At 46.3% G+C, this 20,178-nt stretch overlaps 1 protein-coding gene across 1 annotated transcript; it reads right to left on the bottom strand.

Moving 5' to 3' along the window:
• Positions 1-3,034: 3,034 nt before the first annotated feature.
• On the bottom strand, positions 3,035-19,254 carry LOC311248518 (asialoglycoprotein receptor 1-like). The gene is made up of 4 exons (XM_084339384.1): positions 19,130-19,254; positions 16,571-16,722; positions 6,539-6,607; positions 3,035-3,087 (listed from the first exon to the last, which is right to left on the bottom strand). Exons 1-4 carry the CDS (start codon positions 19,226-19,228, stop codon positions 3,081-3,083), a joined length of 327 nt encoding a protein of 108 aa, XP_084195510.1. The 5' UTR covers positions 19,229-19,254; the 3' UTR covers positions 3,035-3,080.
• Positions 19,255-20,178: the final 924 nt, after the last annotated feature.

Genomic DNA, 20,178 nt, shown 5'->3' with positions numbered 1-20,178 from the left:
TGTACCTTTCCTCCCAGAGGTTCTCTCTCGACCCTTGTTGATGCTCGAGCCACTTGGACCTGCCCTGGGTGATGGCGGTGTTTGATCAGACGACCCAGGCCTCTTATTAGGACAGGACCTAATCATATGACCGTCCAGTCCACACCCAAAGCACTTCATAGTGTCTGAAGTTATATAAATAGTGTAATCAAAGTCATCCACTCTAAAATTCATGGATAAATTCAGATCACTTTTTTCATTTTTTAAAATCATGAAAACCTGTCTTCTGAAAGATAACACATGCTTTAACAGAGGGGATCTACAACCCAGAGAAATCATCTTCACTGGGGAAACTATCTGTCCGTGTCTAGCCAGTTCCCTTTCCAGGACCTCATTTCTGATGAAAGGAGGAACATTGGAAATGATTATTCTTTGTGCAGGACTTACTAGTGGAAACACAGGGGTAAAAGTGTCTTTAATTACCACACCCTGCTCCACCACCAAATTCACTTTATCAACACAATCCAGAAAAATTACAACTGCATTATTCATCCGCGATGCAGATTTCACGCTATCATGACCCACAATAGCCCCGACCGCAAGCCCGCACTCTTCTACGGTACAATTCAGTCCCGGGGAGAGCTTTATAGCGTGTCTGCGCGTCAGACGCTCCAAACTCATAGCTGCTGCGGGCGGCATACCGACCAGCAGAACTGGTGGCTGCTACTCGCTCCAAAACACACCAAACGAACAACACTGACAAAAGACAAACAAAACGTACATATATAATAGACACACAGATAGAAGATGGAAATAACTTTCAGAAAGTTTTAACTCACGCTCACAACCGCTCAGTCAAACTCGCCCGCTCCAACACACTCGCTCCGAAACACACGCATGCGCACAGAGAGAGAGAGAGAGAGAGAGAGAGGGAGGGAGATAGAGAGGGAGATAGAGAGGGAGATAGTGAGAGAGAGAGAGAGAGATAGAGAGAGGGAGAGAGAGAGAGAGAGAGAGAGAGAGAGAGAGAGAGAGAGAGAGAGAGAGAGAGAGAGAGAGAGAGAGAGAGAGAGAGAGAGAGAGAGAGAGAGAGAGAGAGAGAGAGCGAGATACAATCAGTGTGTTTAAAAGCACGTTAATGAGCTGCTCTTTAGCCCGAGCGGTCCGCCGGCGGACATCACGTCATAAATCAATCTCTCTGTATGACATAATGTTGCTTTTTTTTCAAATATAGCAAAGAGTAAAGACCCTAATCCTGTCAAAACAGCAGTCATAGTGTATATTTTCAACAATACGTTTGTGTTATTAATGAAATATCAGTTTTTGAAATGCATTTATTTACAAGCGATTATCCGCCATTTTGAATTCACGTCACAATTTGGTTTGTAGTCATATGAGGAGAGGACATCCAGAGCTCTCAATGAGCGTTGACATTTCAACTACATTACCCAGCTCATGCCAGCTTCCTGCAAGCAAATGACTTGTGGCTGAAACTTTTTTATTTCTCTTATTTTTCGGTTTCATTATCCCTTTACCTGCCCTCATCCCCCCATCATTTCCCTAGCCCTCTTGACTGTGAAGCAACTTTGGGTTTCCTGAAAGGTGCTATAAAAAGATTTATTATTATTATTATTATTAAGGTGTGAGTTTAGCTTAGGACAGGCCTGAAGACAAAGGGACTTCACATTTCTGTGAACTGAACTTAATTTGAAATAAAGCTTTGTAATTATAAAGTATCCTGAGATTCATTATCCTACAACGGTATTTCATATACAATATATGACCATGGTCTACGTGAAGGATGATACCACACTGCTCTCACCTGGTACACCGGCTCCTTGGTCCTGCGGCGCTGGAGGAGGAGGAGGAGAACACACATGAGCATCCTATCACCAGCTGTTAAAGGGCCATTTCAACCATTTGTTTGATCTGAATCCTCTCGCTCTGTTCTGAGATCTGATAACCGGACGTACCAACGTGTTCTGGGTCTTGAGAGCGCATCACCCCCCTCCCCCTCATCACCCCCCTCCCCGCTGGATGACATCACCGGGGGAGAGCAGGCCTCTAAGTGAACTGCAGACACTAATTCCTGAACTATTTCTTCAACCTTCCTGCGTTGGTTTCTGGTCGGAGGTGGGAAGGTGGACGTGGTAAACGCGTCGGCTCTACGACCTACGTGTGTTCCAGCTACAAAGTTGGAAAAACATGGACGCTCACGCTAAACTTCTTTGGCAGTTTTTTCTTACAATTTGTCTCGCATGAATGACAACTCGCAAAGGCAGTTCACAACGACATATAGCTAATATACTTACAAATGTACTGTTAAAACAACAACATTAAAGATGTGTGGTGGTGGCCATGTTGAAATGAGGCTTGAACCGGGGTTCAGAAAACATACGAGTTCCCAACTAGGAGCTCTGAGTTGATGTGCCGTTTTATTCTATTATTATTATTATTATTATTATCACTCACTCACTCACTCACTCACTCACTCACTCACTCACTCACTCACTCACTCACTCACTCACTCACTCACTCACTCACTCTCTAGTATATCATGTATGACGTACTGTATATCATGCCAGTTAGGGTATCTTATGCACTGCACCTGTGTATATTGTATACTGTACTTACTCATAGTATATATTCAGATCCTAAGTGTTATTGACCATATTTATTGTAATGTATAATATAACCGATAGATAGGGCCTATAGACCCTCATCTGCACCTGACCAGACCCTGATTATACTGCCTACTCGCTCATATGCGTATATTCAGAGTTAATTATATTGTTTACACAGTTTAGTTTTACTTTTCTACAGTACTATAATTGTATTGCCTATATTTATGTCTTCTACTATTACCCTGCCCATACCTGTACCCCCCCCCCCCTCCATGCTGCTATGATGCATGAATCTTGTCTCCCCCTAGTGGCCACCCTCAGGCACTTGGTGAAAGACCAGTCCATGTGAGAACGGCTCACAGCTGCTCCACACTGACTCCTCCAGGAGACAAAGTGTAGTGAAACGGCCCTTTAATGAAACGCTCACCTCTGTTTTATTGAGAGGAAGCACTTTGTACTGGTCCTCCTTGTGTGGCTTCAGGGCCTGGAGGGAGAAGTAATCAATATGTAATCAATAATCAATCGTCATAATCATCAGGGTTTTGGGAACATACAGAAGTGTCAACAGTAATAATCATATGTAATCAATAATCAATCACAAAGATAGATGAATGAATGAAAACTTAATTTAACAGATTGCAGAATGGGTACAATACAGTACGGCTCAATACACACAATTGTTAAGGGGATGCAGACCAGAGAAAGACGTTTGTCTTGTTTACATCAGGGTCCCCCATTTTCAATTCATATCGACATTTATGACATACACAACATACATGACATTTATGGCATAGGGACATACAGGTATTTAGTACTGATACATTTGTGACATGAAATGTATTCAAATATACAGTACTGTTACCCATAGATCCTGACAGAGTATATACATATGATGGGGAGGGGACTGTACATTTGGAGGGGGTGGGTGGGTGGGAGAGGAATATACATATGATGGGGAGGGAATATATACATGCGATGGAGAGGAGACTGTCTATTAGGAGGTGGTGGGGGTTTTGGGCATTTACGGTGGCCAGTTTCGAATTGCAGCCTCCCGTAGGTGCTCTTTAAGAGCGGTTTTGAATGTGGGTAGTGATTCACATTCCTTTACAGCTTTGGGTAGGGCGTTCCACATTGATGTGGCATAATTGCGAAATGTGTTTAGTCCCTTGTTTGAGCCGAATCTGGGTTTAACATGATTTGTTGAGCTTCCTCTGGTGTAGTGGTTGTGGTATTCACTGACCTTTGGGACGTATTTTGACATGTACATGGGTACCTTAGTCGTATAGTGTATCTTGTAGACCAGGCCCATTGCAAGTTGCTGTACTCTGTCGTCTACTCTAAGCCATCCTAGGTTGTCAAAGTGGGCAGGGGTGAGGTGGGTTCTGGGGGTAAGGTCAAGTAGTAGTCTGACCAGTTTGTTTTGTGATGTTTGTAATCTTGTTTTTAGCGCCTTTGAGGTGCTTTGGTACCATGAGGTGCAAGCATAGTCGTAGTACCCCTGAATGAGTGCTCCTGCCAGAGTCTTCAGGGTATTCTTGTTTACCAGAGAGGAGATCCGGTACAAGAATCTAGTTAGTTGGTTGACTTTTTTTATTACATTGGATGCCATTTTGTCACAGGAAAGATGCCTCTAGGATGGAACCCAGGTAGGTAATTTCGTCTTTCCTTGTGACAATATTGTCACCCACTGTAACTGAGAAGCCGTCGGTCTTGCTGAGTTTGTTATTTGAACCGAAGAGAATGGATTCTGTTTTGCCCAGGTGTAATGATAGTTTGTTATCAGCGAGCCATATGCATTTTGCCTAGTTCCGAGCTGAGGGTTTTTTCAACCTGTAACTTGTTCTTGTCAGAGACCAGCAGGGCTGAGTCGTCCGCAAACAGGTGTAGATGAGAAGTGTTTTCATGGAAACCTGCCGTTGTAAACAACAATAAAACAGGGACCCAGTTTTCTTGGTTTGTTTTATTCAGTTAAGAATACAAAACAGAATACAATATAAATACCAATTTTTTTTTTATCTAAATCAAATCAAATCAAATATATTTGTAAGGCCCGACAACACACGTTAATGTCCCCATGGGCCGGACATGTCTTCTTTAAACAAGTCAAGAAGAAACATAACAATAAGTCAAGAATAAAACAAGAACACCATAAGGTCCAACAAATTTTAAATAAATGCAAATAAATGAATGAATGCAAGCACTCCCAGACATACCCCACGCGAAAGTAAGGAACAACTTACTAAAATCTAACAATAGGGGAAAAATGCTCAACAGGCAGTGTGGATGAGAGAAGCCTTAGAAGGGCCATTCAAGGGGGGATCTCCCTTCTTAGATGTCGGTGATAGTAGTGTTGCAGACTAATAGTTGGTCAGCATGCACTCATGTCATGTGTGTAGTGAAACACAGATGAGTGCATGCAATAGCAACTGAACATTTAGGGAAAAAAAAAAAAAAAAAAAAAAAATAATAATAATAATAATAATAATAATAATAATAATAATAATAATAATAATAATAATAATAATAATAATAATAATAATAATAATAATAATAATAATAATAATAATAATAATAATAATAATAATAATAATAATAATAATAATAATAATAATAATAATAATAATAATTATTATTATTATTATAATAATTATAATAATTATAATAATTATAATAATAATAATATGACACACTTGTGAAAAATGAATATATAATGGTCTTTGTCATGAGTATAGATCAGACCTGGGCATTGTACGGCCCGCGGGCCGGATCCGGCCCGCGGGATGATTCTGACCGGCCCGCGAAAGATTACATGATAATAAAAAAAAATAAAAAAAAAATAAAAAAAAACATTTTTTTAATATTTTTTTTTTTTTACTTTTTTTTTTTTCATGTCAACGTTCACACGCACAGTATACGTTTAGGAGACATGCTCAGAAGATGTTGGTTCTCTTTGGATCCACCTACATATGTGAACAGACATTCTCAGTCATGACATTTACCAAGTCCAGGTACAGATCCTCTCTCACTGATGAACATCTGGCAGCTGTGCTTCGCATCTCCACCTCAGACATGCAACCTGACTTTGATGGACTTGTTAAAGCTCAACAGAGACTGGATTTCTCACACTGAATGAAAAAAAAGAACTGAAGAACACTAAAATGTGGAAATATAACAAGTGAAATGGGACACTTGATATTTTTTTTCTTTTTTTTGCACAGTTCTGAAAACATAAAATGTTTAATATAGGCATGTAAAGTAAAAAAAGGCTACAAAACTGGGACACTTTTCTTTACACAGTTCAGTGACATGTCTTGTTTATTTTTGCTATAAGATGATGTGATGTCTTTAGAAAGCTAAGAAAATCCTTGTTTCAATAGTATATGAAACTCAAAATTCCCTTTGTTATTAATGTTTCACATTTTGTTTATCATTTTGGAAATAAATTCTATTTGAATAAATGATATTTTTGAAAGCTATAACCTCACCTTTTAATTGCCAAATAATAACATACACTCTTACCAGGGGTCAAAACAATGCCATTTACTGCTTTTTATATAGAAATAAAATGTATATTATGCATAATTGAGTTTGGAATTTTGGCCCGGCCCCCCAACATATTTTCAGTTGCTCATTCGGCCCCCCGGGAAAAATAATTGCCCACCCATGGTATAGATAGATAGATAGATATAGATAGATAGAACACTTTATTTTAATTTATTTATTATTTATGACTTGGTGCGAAGCAATTATGCATAGTAAAATGATGTTTAACTGTACAGGAGGATAGTAAAATGATGTTTAACTGTACAGGAGCATAGTAAAATGATATTAGCCACCTCTTAACCATTCAACGGGTGACAGCAACACTAAACAGTCAACTGGGAACTTATTTCTCACAGATCCAAGCATTTTTACCAGCACAATTTAAAGAGTACCATTGTCCATCACTGTACCACATTCTTGCACAGGTCCCGCCTTTTATGAAGACACCATTGTCGAACTTCCTGTGAAATGGGAATATTTAAGAAATTAGAGTGAGTTTACACCAAGAGGCCATCGGCGTATTTAGACCACTTTTACTGGGGCACGTGCCAAGCTAATTAATGTTAGCCGCCGCTAAGCTAACTAACGTTAGCCGTATCCTACACAGAAGGAGTGACTCCTCGACACCAGGGTTATATTGACAAGGCTTGAAAAGATAACTGGTTGAGAGATAACTTCACATTTATTGGGTATTCGTTTCTTTATATCGCTTCATGCATCGAGCTCCTCAGCTTCCAACTCTGTGTTGATATCCTGTGTGTGACGTGATCAACTACAGCAAGCAACTAGGAAGCTCAAAACTCAAACCGAATTTTGTCCAGTAAGACTTGAAAATAGATATTATTTTCTATATATTATCCACTGGCCTAGATCTTTATGCCGTTTTAAAGCACCTTGGCTTTGTTCTGAATGCACTTTGTTGTAGTTATCCTACAGAGAAAAGAAAATGCACTTGACTTTAACACTTTGAGCGCCCACGGTTTATTCCGTATTAGTCCCTTGAATGCCCAAGGCCACTTCAATGTTAACGTTAATATCGCCTAATCTATGTTTTAAATTATGGCTATGTGTCTAATCTTCCCGTCGCTTATCAAAGACTAATTTTCCAGTCAACATTGTCGTAGCAGATTGTTTTTTTATCGCTTCATTTCCGCTTGATAGCATTTTGAAAATCACTTGTTTTCACGGAAAAAAAAACACATTCTATGATAATCGCGTTTTACTGGAATATTCTACAACGTTGTCATTTTTCGGCCTATTTATGAATCGTTTTCAAATAAACGCTAGATGATCGATAGTATAGGTGTACGCTCGTGCCGCCGGTTGAAAATCGATTCTCCTATTTCCTGACCGCGAGCAGAGTCAAACAGCCTATCACCATAATCACATAAAAGCTTATATATCCGTGAAAACGGGTCTGATTATCCTAATACTGATAACATAGATTCCTTACCTGAGATCAGATGGTATCCAAATGGATTATTCCAATTCCTGATCGCCATTCGAAAAAATCGCTCATTTGATTGATCCATCGTGTAATACAGTAAAACACATATTCCCCGAAGCTCCGAGGCTCCAGAATGAACTCTGGTAGACCCCGGTTACATGAGTGAGAAGTAAAATGTGGAGTGCAGGGTTTTTTTCCCCATTCATTTTCATTGAGTCCAATCCAAAAGGGTGATTTACCACCTGGGAGACGATAGGGGGCGCTTTTTTCACAACTGAGCGCCTGGGGTGATTGGATCTCCAACGGTAGACTCGCTTGATGCAATATGATTTCAGATCGCTAATAATAAAAAAAAAACTAATAAAACGAATATTCTCGTGATGGGCATTCAACCCGCGGGGGGTAAACCCGAGAAATCTCTGGCGTGGCAATCAAAGTGTTAATGCACATTTTGTTGTATGCAATATTATTTAAGTTGTTTTGCCATAATCATGTCTGTTGCCATAATCAGGTAGCTGAACAACATTGGTAAAAAAATAAATACATTATATATATTTATATTAATCATATTCGGCCTTTCGGCATTCGGTTTTCGGCCAACTGTTTTCCTATTTTCGGTATTCGGTTTCGGCCAAGAATTTCCCATTCGGTGCATCCCTTACCGTAAGTTAATGTTAGCAACGTTCACTGTCAGTAAGCAAAACGTTACATGGTCAGTAGCTCACGTTATGTAGCCATTCACCCCTAACGTTACCGGAGGAATTAGCTAGCTAGATAACATTACTAAGGATAGAGGCTAGCTATACACAGCTACTGACCATGTAACGTGCTTACTGACAGTTCCTAATTCTTACAAGACAACTGAAAGATTGAGGTGTAAAAGTTGTCACTTTTATTATCATTAGTAAGGATGGGAAAGCCGAAATGTAGTCTGGTCCGGTCAGACTCCCGGCTATTCCAGTGAGATGGCTATCAGCGCGAAACAGTGCATAATACCTCGGTGGTTCTAGTCACTCAGGACCGCTGCGTGAATGATTGATTTTGGGAAAGCTTAGCTTGGTTATAGTTGACCAGATATAGCCTAGGTAGGACCTGTATACAGTAATAGCCTATCTGCCTATGCCTCAGAGATGAGAGTGAAGATGAGAGATGAGAAGATGAGAGTGAAGAGACAGGAGACAGACAGGAGACCCCACAACCCAGAGATGAGAGTGAAGAAGAGACAGGAGACAGACAGGAGACCCCACAACCCAGAGATGAGAGTGAAGAAGAGACAGGAGACAGACAGGAGACCCCACAACCCAGAGATGAGAGTGAAGAAGAGACAGGAGACAGACAGGAGACCCCACAACCCAGAGATGAGAGTGAAGAAGAGACAGGAGACAGACAGGAGACCCCACAACCCAGAGATGAGAGTGAAGAAGAGACAGGAGACAGACAGGAGACCCCACAACCCAGAGATGAGAGTGAAGAAGAGACAGGAGACAGACAGGAGACCCCACAACCCAGAGATGAGAGTGAAGAGACAGGAGACAGACAGGAGACCCCACAACCCAGAGATGAGAGTGAAGAAGAGACAGGAGACAGACAGGAGACCCCACAACCCAGAGATGAGAGTGAAGAAGAGACAGGAGACAGACAGGAGACCCCACAACCCAGAGATGAGACTGAAGAGACAGGAGACAGACAGGATACCCCACAACCCAGAGATGAGAGTGAAGAAGAGACAGGAGACAGACAGGAGACCCCACAACCCAGAGATGAGAGTGAAGAAGAGACAGGAGACAGACAGGAGACCCCACAACCCAGAGATGAGAGTGAAGAGACAGGAGACAGACAGGAGACCCCACAACCCAGAGATGAGACTGAAGAGACAGGAGACAGACAGGAGACCCCACAACCCAGAGATGAGAGTGAAGAAGAGACAGGAGACAGACAGGAGACCCCACAACCCAGAGATGAGAGTGAAGAAGAGACAGGAGACAGACAGGAGACCCCACAACCCAGAGATGAGACTGAAGAAGAGACAGGAGACAGACAGGAGACCCCACAACCCAGAGATGAGAGTGAAGAAGAGACAGGAGACAGACAGGAGACCCCACAACCCAGAGATGAGAGTGAAGAAGAGACAGGAGACAGACAGGAGACCCCACAACCCAGAGATGAGAGTGAAGAAGAGACAGGAGACAGACAGGAGACCCCACAACCCAGAGATGAGAGTGAAGAAGAGACAGGAGACAGACAGGAGACCCCACAACCCAGAGATGAGAGTGAAGAAGAGACAGGAGACAGACAGGAGACCCCACAACCCAGAGATGAGAGTGAAGAAGAGACAGGAGACAGACAGGAGACCCCACAACCCAGAGATGAGAGTGAAGAGACAGGAGACAGACAGGAGACCCCACAACCCAGAGATGAGAGTGAAGAAGAGACAGGAGACAGACAGGAGACCCCACAACCCAGAGATGAGAGTGAAGAAGAGACAGGAGACAGACAGGAGACCCCACAACCCAGAGATGAGAGTGAAGAGACAGGAGACAGACAGGAGACCCCACAACCCAGAGATGAGAGTGAAGAAGAGACAGGAGACAGACAGGAGACCCCACAACCCAGAGATGAGAGTGAAGAAGAGACAGGAGACAGACAGGAGACCCCACAACCCAGAGATGAGAGTGAAGAGACAGGAGACAGACAGGAGACCCCACAACCCAGAGATGAGAGTGAAGAAGAGACAGGAGACAGACAGGAGACCCCACAACCCAGAGATGAGAGTGAAGAAGAGACAGGAGACAGACAGGAGACCCCACAACCCAGAGATGAGAGTGAAGAAGAGACAGGAGGCAGACAGGAGACCCCACAACCCAGAGATGAGACTGAAGAAGAGACAGGAGACAGACAGGAGACCCCACAACCCAGAGATGAGAGTGAAGAAGAGACAGGAGACAGACAGGAGACCCCACAACCCAGAGATGAGAGTGAAGAAGCCGTTGCCAGAGCAGCAGAGAACATCAGACTGGGGGCAAGGGGGACAAGCTGTGAGGGGTACAGTATGTTAGTGACCTAGGGGGGAAGGATTCTGGCCCAAACCAAGTCAAGTTGACCCAATATCCCCAGCACAACTTTGGTGTCAAGAAGAGATCCTTTAATGCTCCCTGGTTTGACAGCTTTACATGGCGGTAGTACTCCAAGTCTAGAAATGCAGCCTTCTGTTTTTCTTGTAGGATATTTGGGAAACATGTTAAGCATGTGGAAAAAAAGTCAGCACACCATCTGCAGTGCTCCCAAGTTTAATATACTTTAACACAATGTTTCGGCTTGTGGCAACATTGTGTTAAAGTATATTAAGTATATTAAACTTGGGAACACTGCAGACGGTGTGCTAACTTTTTTTCCACAACTTTACATATCTATTTGAGTCAAGCACCCGTGACTATACTTTGTATGTGCGTGAGTCTTTTCTACTAACTAAACATGTTAAGCATGACACCTTTGTAAATACCGGCCTACAGAATTGACAAAGAATAAAAAACAGTGCCCCCCTGTGCCCCAGCACAGTGCTTGGTCTAGATACGCCCCTGCAAGGGGCTACAGCCATGTGGGTTCAACCCCATTACAGTATTGGTGTAACATTCTAAAAATAGAATTCGGGTGCCGTGGTGACTGAACTTTTGGTGACAACTCTTTGTTGTTGTCAAGGAGATTTGTTCTGTTTCGTTAAGGGGCTCTGCTTGGCATCACCTACTGCACTCCCTCGCGTACGTGCACGCGTACTGAATAACATTCCACAAATATACCTTTAATACCAGTATTAGTCTGACCACACCCCTCATCAGCTTACCTTCATAAGCAGGTGTGTGGTCACCTGCTCTCCTCCTTCTCGCTTTCACCACAAGGAAGTGCCTTCGGTAGTACCCCACTTGACGTGTTTGTTAGTTGAAAAGAGTTGTGACTGGTTTACATTGTGCTTAATCTTTTCTTCTCTCACTTTGTTGTATAAGAAAAGGTTTGGGTCATAATGTATTCCGCGGAGAGTAGACCCGCTAGACCTACTCTTCACCACCGGTTCTCCATTCCCGCCTCCGTCGTGCGCTTCGGTGCTGGGCTGTTGCCACTCTCGTGGTTGCCGACCCAGCCCGGGAGACTGCCGGTGGATAGTTTTCCTCACCGACGAGCCGAGGGTTCGGTGCCGTCGCTCCGGCGATGGCCTGATCTCGACTCTGGTTCCTCTGGTTCTGGGGAATCGCCCGTTGATGAACGGGGGATTGTTTTGGAGCCAGAGGATTTGCGACAAAAACTTTTTGCGTCTGCTCGCTCGCGTCGCAAGATGGTGGCGTGCAGACGCGAACGGCCTGGGTTTGGGGAATTGCTGGAGACCAGCGAGGATGCGTCCGACTCTGGATTTCTGATGGAAACTGAGGACTTCATGGAGGAGGCGGACGGGTTTCTTGTATGATGGTCCCGTGGAGGAGAGTATCCCTCCTCCGGAGACCCCGGAGGGGGGAGAAATGGCTCCATGGGGCGCCTTGTTCGAGGATGTCGAGGAACCACCTTGGCCTCATCAGCAGGATGCCCTACTGTCGGCCGCATCGGATTGTGGCTCCTTGACCAGTCGCAGCCTGCTGTATGCGAGGGATGCGGGGTCGGTGGAGGAAGGTTCACAGGGGGAACTGCGGGCCTTGTTTCCCGAGCCCATGGCGGTAGCCGCCACCGCAAACGGTGTGCCGCTGCCGCTGCCATTGCCTGCACCTGTCCCTGATGACCTCATAGGCCATCCCTGGCAGCGTCCCCCAGTGAGAGGGGTGGACGTTGTCTACCCATTTTTCCCATCGATGGGGGCCTATGTTCGTCGGGGTCAGGCGGTGTCCAACATCATGGGACTAACTCCCGCCTACGTACCAGTTGCGCGGGTGTCGGGGTTAGTCAAAGGTATGGGGGAGGGCGTGCCTCGGCTTGACAATCCGATGGCCGCGCTCCTCTGTCCGGATATGGTGTGGGAACCCCTATGCAAGCCGGTCCTCCAGGGGAAGTCGGCTAGGCGATTGGCTTATTGGGGTGACCAGTCATTCATCGCTGGTACACAATCGCTGGCTGCGGCGTCTAACATCGCCCACCTGGCTAGATTTGTATCGGGGATAATGACGGGCGGCACGGATCTGAACGAGGTAAAATGCGATCAGATCACCCAGGCTGCGGGAGCTGTCCTGCACCTTTCCCAGGTGCTGGCCATAGCCATGGGGAAAGTGCGCGCCCTGGCCACCCTGGGCCAGCGTCACCTTTGGCTGGAGCAGGCCCGTGTGCCAGAGAAGAAGAGAGCCCCTCTTCTGACGGCCGCCCTCTCCGACGCTGGCCTGTTCGGGAAGGCCCTGCAATTGATGACCTCAACATGCAGAGAAATGGCAGAGGAGAGATCCGTCCTTCAACCCCATTTTCCGCCTCCCGTCCTTGCCGGTGGGGGCAGAAGGCTTCCGCGACGTCGAGCTGTCTCCGTCGCCGCTACCACTGCCTCCGCGCCGCTGCTGGCCCTGCCAAGAGGGCCAGGGGACGAAACGGCGCTTCGGCCACCGCCGGCCCATCCCAGACCGGAGGAGACGGTAGGGAACGTCGTGTCCAGCAGACTGTAACCTACCGTCCCTCCGGGGCTCCCCGGGGTGGCAAGACTCGAGCGGCGCGAGGTGGCAGACGCCGTTAGGAGTGACTTTTTCCCCTCTGTGTCCCCTCCCCTACACCCTTCCCGGCCCCTCTGTGATATTGTGCCTTACACTTTATTAGTTTTAATAAAAAAAGTTCCCCGACATAAGGGGGACTGTGTTTGGCCGAACAAACTGTGTGTTTCTTCATACAAATCATATGGTGGGGTTGTGTATATATGAATCTACCCTGTTTACGTTGGGGGGTGAGTTGTGTTGTGTTACGAGGTTAAGCAAGGTCTGCAACTTACACTCGGTAATAGGTTCTATTTAGCTTGATGCTCCACATGCAATTAGAACTGGTGTTATTCCATTGCTTTAACTAAGTATATGTGTTTTCACAATGCTGTGTTGTTAGTTGCAGTAATGCTCGTACGCACACTTTTCACGGCCTAGCCGTTACTCTCGTTCGGCGTTCTTTCCTATGTATGACATAGGCAACGGGTATGGGATTCACGCACAGGCGACTTGTGTTTTGTTGTAAACCCTTTTACACTTTTTGTGGGTAGCAGGCATTGTATTAGCTTATGCTATGCATTGCTTTCTACCGGAGGTTTTTCAAGATGGCTACGGTTGTGTTTCTGTGTGTAGGGATAAAGGGTGTGTTTTCGGGAGGGGGTGTCGAATAAACCCCTCCTTTTTCCCACTTGATTGGTTTAGGGGATTTTTGATCTTTTCTGCTGAGCCAGTCAGGGCCAAGCCAGTGCTTGACAGGGGGGGGGGGGGGGGGGAAGGGGTATTCTACCGACTCCTGTTATGACAGGATCCGGTGGGTTTTTCCCCGCCCGTTGTAGCGTTGTTGCTATGGCGACGCCTTCCATGAGCTGGTGTCTTAAAGATGTCGAGGTTGGGCGCAGGGCTTACAGGCCTGCTGCGCCCGGTTTATGTGTCAAACTTGAGTCTATTGGTCACGTGTCTCACAGTTTACATATCTTTTTTCTTGACCGTAGTCTCATGTGGGAAGGTGTTTCTGGGAGGGTCTGGTCTTACACTCTGATTAAAAGGAGTGACTGGATTAAAATCATGTGAAAAACAGGGTTTTTACTCCCAGCTGTGCAGTTGGGTCATACGGGTGATGCCTATTCTTTATAAAGAGTTGAATGTGTCTTGATGGATTGGAAATGAGGGTCCCTGATGGAAACAAGACTAACGTCTTTCTCAGGTCTGCCTCCCCTTATCTTTTTGTGTGTATTCCTGTACTGCAGTCTGTTGGGTAAATTTTTTCATTCATTCATTCATGGAGTTGATTGCATCTCGCCCCTCTTGTCGTTTCCCTGGGCGTCTTGGGGATTCAATATGGTGGTCTAAACGGCCTATTGTTGATGTGGGTATGTCCAAACGCACACATAGTGCTGGCTCAGGGTGTGCTTTTGGGCCATTTGCTGACTGGCGCGCCTTGTTTGCTTGGGTGAAACAGCGTTTTTATGGAGCAATTGGGATGGGGGTTTTTCCTCTTCCGACATCCTGTGTGTTGTCGATGGGTTCCCGTTCATGTCAGGGGATGATGACGGAATGGGTCTGGACATATGGGGAAGGGTCTCACGCCCTAGGGGTGGGCCACCGGACGCGGTTCATACCGACACGTCTGGGTGGCGCCTTCTTTTTTGTGTTGGGATCAAACGCGCATATCTGCCCCTTCTCCTGGGGTTGGCAGGTCGGCGTGATTAGGGCACGGGACTGGTTCTGGTCGCGCTGGTCCAGATCAGTTGCACCCGTTGTCCGCTGGGGATGCAGATCTGCTGTTCTGGTACCCTGAGGGACTTGGGGTTTTTTCAGGGGGAAAAATGCTAGGTCGATCCGGGTGTCACAGGGTTGAGCGTTATGGGACCCTTGTTGGGTGCGTTGTATTCTGCACTGTCGTAATGGCTTACGGCCGTGCCGACCTGTACGCGTCCGATCTCGTCGGATCTCGGCCGCTGTACGGGTTGGTCTTGGTTGGTACTTGGTTGGGTGACCTCCTGGGAATACCGAGTGCGGGGTGCTGGGGCTGGTCTTCCATTTTTTACGCTCTTCTCTTGCGTTTTGGCGCTGAGGAGCCTGTTGGGTGGGTTTAACCTCCTCGGGGACCCTGTGCTCCCCGTATCACCGGGCCCGGTCCGGGGTGATGCTCGTTGACCCGTAGGCCCCGGATAGCCCTGTTGGGAACCGGAACGCGGGCTGCGGCGGTGCCGCAGGTGTGTTTCGAGGTTTCTTTCCTGAGGGGTTATGGGACCAACCATTGCATGGGGTGATGCCTGGGTGGTTGGTTCTCTGGTGTGTTGCTGCAGTGTCAACTCCCGGTTCTCCGGTTGAGGGTGCCCCTGCACGTTCATGACGTCTGCCGATCGTATGGGCTTTTTCTGTGGGCAGCTGTCAGGGGCCGAGTGGTCTACGGATCCCACTTCTGATGTGCTGTTTGGAAGCTTGGTTATGCGACAACGCCAGCATACGCCCCTTCCGCCGGGGCGGCTGTTTCAGCTGTCCTTTCTGGCGCCTGCCTCGTCCGCAGTTTCCAGGCTTGGGTTGACAGCCTGTTGCCTGGTCTTTTTCCCCGGTGCACTGCCTGCTTCCGTTGGTTAACTCTTGTGTGTTATGACCATGCTGTCTGCCTGTTGCAGGGCTTGTGTTCCAGGCGGTGTGCTGTTGGTGATGCCAAGCAGAGCCCCTTAACGAAACAGAACGTTAGGTTATGGCTATAACCAAGTTCTGTTAGTTAGGGGCGACGCTTGGCATCAGACGGCCGCTGCAGCCCTTGACCTCACCTTGTGGTGAAAGCTTGGGAAGGAGGAGAGCAGGTGACCACACACCTGCTTATGAAGGTAAGCTGATGAGGGGTGTGGTCAGACTAATACTGGTATTAGAGGTACATTTGTGGAATGTTATTCAGTACGCGTGCACGTACGCGAGGGAGTGCAGTAGGTGATGCCAAGCGTCGCCCCTAACTAACAGAACTTGGTTATAGCCATAACCTAACGTTTTGTTCTGTTGTTCTGTTCTGTTCTGTTTTTGTAATTTGTTTCTCAGTTTAGGCCACCATTATCCCCCCCCCTTCTTTTGTAAAGTGCATTGGGTATGTGAAAGGTGCTATATAAATCCAAGCCATTATTATTATTATTATTATTATTATTATTATTATTATTATTATTATTAGAGATAAAATAGATACATTAACAAGATTCTATGGCTGTAGCTACCAATGGAGATAAAATATGATACATTAGGAAAGGTCATTTCTATCTATGCTAGTCCGTGCTGTATCCAGTGACTAAAACAACTTTTAAAACATGGAAGTCTGAACTGAAAGAACTTACTTAAAGCCTGCTTCTTTCGGTGTTTTTCCATCCACCCACTGCCAGGTCTCCGGGGTCACCAAATCACTCAGACCAATCCAGTAGCTCATCCTTATCTTTTTCAGAACAGCATCACCAGACACTTCAGCATTGTAGAGTTTCATGGCGTGTCCCTGACAATGTAGTAAATAAACAACAATGGTCTGATTTACCACAACGTTATGGTTGTTTTTATTAAACTGTACTTTGAAGAAGTTTATTCGTTCCACACATTGCGACATAGTCATGCAGCGAACACACATGCGATGGGCGACACACACAGGAAACACACACACAGGAAACACACACACACAGGAAACACACACAGGAAACACACACAGGAAACACACACACACAGGAAACACACAGGAAACACACACACACAGGAAACACACACAGGAAACACACACAGGAAACACACACACAGGAAACACACACACACAGGAAACACACAGGAAACACACACATAGGAAACACACACAGGATCTTTCGCAGATGAAATTAAATCTGCACTTGACCCGATCCCGTCGTCCTCCCCAAGGGCAGCCGGGAGCAGAATGATCACATTTGCAATTGATCATTTTGATCAGTTGCAAATGGCTTCCGTGCCACCTGTTGAATACGGGGGTCAGCACGGAGCAGATGCAACGCTGAGCCTCTCACTGTTTTGCACACGGCCCTTGCCTTATAAGGAGCTGGAGGGGGCGTGTCTGTATGGACATTCAGGTGTACGCGAACGCGCTTCCTGTTTAAGAATGAGTGAAGTTCTTTAGCTGCAATGATTTTTGGCCACTTACGGAGACCGTTTTCACATGTTCAGGAATGAACATAAACCTCACCGCTGTTCTCCCAGAGCTCTGGTCCTGAATAAACCTCACCCACTGTTCTCCCAGAGCTCTGGTCCTGAATAAACCTCACCCACTGTTCTCCCAGAGCTCTGGTCTGGAATAAACCTCACCCACTGTTCTCCCAGAGCTCTGGTCCTGAATAAACCTCACCCACTGTTCTCCCAGAGCTCTGGTCTAGAATAAACCTCACCCACTGTTCTCCCAGAGCTCTGGTCCTGAATAAACCTCACCCACTGTTCTCCCAGAGCTCTGGTCTAGAATAAACCTCACCCACTGTTCTCCCAGAGCTCTGGTCCTGAATAAACCTCACCCACTGTTCTCCCAGAGCTCTGGTCTAGAATAAACCTCACCCACTGTTCTCCCAGAGCTCTGGTCTGGAATAAACCTCACCCACTGTTCTCCCAGAGCTCTGGTCTAGAATAAACCTCACCCACTGTTCTCCCAGAGCTCTGGTCTGGAATAAACCTCACCCACTGTTCTCCCAGAGCTCTGGTCCTGAATAAACCTCACCCACTGTTCTCCCAGAGCTCTGGTCCTGAATAAACCTCACCCACTGTTCTCCCAGAGCTCTGGTCCTGAATAAACCTCACCCACTGTTCTCCCAGAGCTCTGGTCTAGAATAAACCTCACCCACTGTTCTCCCAGAGCTCTGGTCCTGAATAAACCTCACCCACTGTTCTCCCAGAGCTCTGGTCTAGAATAAACCTCACCCACTGTTCTCCCAGAGCTCTGGTCTGGAATAAACCTCACCCACTGTTCTCCCAGAGCTCTGGTCTAGAATAAACCTCACCCACTGTTCTCCCAGAGCTCTGGTCTGGAATAAACCTCACCCACTGTTCTCCCAGAGCTCTGGTCCTGAATAAACCTCACCCACTGTTCTCCCAGAGCTCTGGTCCTGAATAAACCTCACCCACTGTTCTCCCAGAGCTCTGGTCCTGAATAAACCTCACCCACTGTTCTCCCAGAGCTCTGGTCCTGAATAAACCTCACCCACTGTTCTCCCAGAGCTCTGGTCTGTAATAAACCTCACCCACTGTTCTCCCAGAGCTCTGGTCTAGAATAAACCTCACCCACTGTTCTCCCAGAGCTCTGGGTCTGGAATAAACCTCACCCACTGTTCTCCCAGAGCTCTGGTCTAGAATAAACCTCACCCACTGTTCTCCCAGAGCTCTGGGTCTGGAATAAACCTCACCCACTGTTCTCCCAGAGCTCTGGTCTGGAATAAACCTCACCCACTGTTCTCCCAGAGCTCTGGGTCTGAATAAACCTCACCCACTGTTCTCCCAGAGCTCTGGTCTAGAATAAACCTCACCCACTGTTCTCCCAGAGCTCTGGGTCTGGAATAAACCTCACCCACTGTTCTCCCAGAGCTCTGGTCTAGAATAAACCTCACCCACTGTTCTCCCAGAGCTCTGGTCCTGAATAAACCTTACCCACTGTTCTCCCAGAGCTCTGGTCTGTAATAAACCTCACCCACTGTTCTCCCAGAGCTCTGGTCTGTAATAAACCTCACCCACTGTTCTCCCAGAGCTCTGGTCTGGAATAAACCTCACCCACTGTTCTCCCAGAGCTCTGGGTCTCTTTCTGTCGTCTTTGCCTGAGAAATGCTTCATCTGCTGGGGTCGGCTTCTCACATCCTTACAGTAGTAACTAACACATGACATCTAATGGTTTCATGGTATCAACACAGTACCTGTAACTCTTCTTGTTCCTCCGTGCTGGTGATGATCACCAGGTCAGCTCCTTTTCCCTTACAGTACGCTTTGCTGTCAGTCCAGGTCTTCTCCTCCATAGAGAAGTTCGCAGAGAAGTAGTAGCAAGAAGAATTAAACTTCGTCCATTCGCAGCCCCGCTTGGAAGCAACCAGGGTGGGAGGTAACCCACCACAACCACCAGACCCTGCTCCCCAGCCTGCTTGCCCTCAGAGGGTGAGGGCTCCACCCTCTTGGCATGGGGACTATGTTACTGGGTAAATGCCACGGGTTGGTGGACTGAAGTGTTCAGTTTCTGTTCATGGACTGGAATGTTCTATTGCTGTTGCAAGAGGGAAGGGGGGGAAAATGTTATGTCCTGTTATGCTACGTATAGGTTGTGACATACTAGCAGTTACACTGTAGGCTACTGTGCCTTTAATAGACAGGCGTGGTTAGCGCTCGAGGTAGGGCTGGTGTTGTAACGTAAACGGCAGTCGAATAAAGTTATGAAACCACACGGTTGTGTGTTCATTGTCTCAACATAATACGTGGCTTCACTTACTTCGAGTTCGCGTGGCTTCACTTCGCCTGCCACATCGCAGTCATCAGTTGCAGTGCTCCACATCAGTAATCACATTTCAACGTTGAAGTTGAAGTAGGTGCTGTATTTTGTTGAAGTAAGTGCTGTATTTTATTTCCCATCAAGCAAGATTCACGCTTGCAGCTAAGTGCTTATAACGTTACGTGAGTCCACATGTGCAGTCGCCCACGCTGCAGTCATCAGTAATCAAAATAATATTAATCACTTTTCAACGTTGAAGTAAGTGCTGTATTTTATTTCACATCAAGCAAGATTCACTTTTGCAGCCATGTACAGTAAGTGCTTATAACGTAACGTGAGTCAAGCGCGACTTTCACTCACTTTTCCCATCGTCCAAGGCCCTTAAAACAAGATTACAAACATCACGCAACACTTTCACTCACTTTTCCCATCGTCCAAGGCCCTTAAAACAAGATTACAAACATCACGCAACACTTTCACTCACTT

The sequence above is a fragment of the Notolepis coatsorum genome (genome assembly GCF_963971535.1).
Source record: "Notolepis coatsorum genome assembly, contig: SCAFFOLD_264, whole genome shotgun sequence".
NCBI classification, from domain to species: domain Eukaryota; kingdom Metazoa; phylum Chordata; class Actinopteri; order Aulopiformes; family Paralepididae; genus Notolepis; species Notolepis coatsorum.
This window is presented reverse-complemented; position numbering and strand designations above follow the sequence as displayed.

Excerpts from the sequence above, each read along its gene's own strand:
- LOC311248518 (XM_084339384.1), bottom strand. The coding sequence starts at position 19,228 with ATGGAGGAGAAGACCTGGACTGACAGCAAAGCGTACTGTAAGGGAAAA. Across the intron at positions 16,723-19,129 it reads AGGAACAAGAAGAGTTACAG|GGACACGCCATGAAACTCTA; the intron begins GTACTGTGTTGA and ends CTACATTGTCAG. Across the intron at positions 6,608-16,570 it reads CCGAAAGAAGCAGGCTTTAA|GAAGTTCGACAATGGTGTCT; the intron begins GTAAGTTCTTTC and ends CCCATTTCACAG.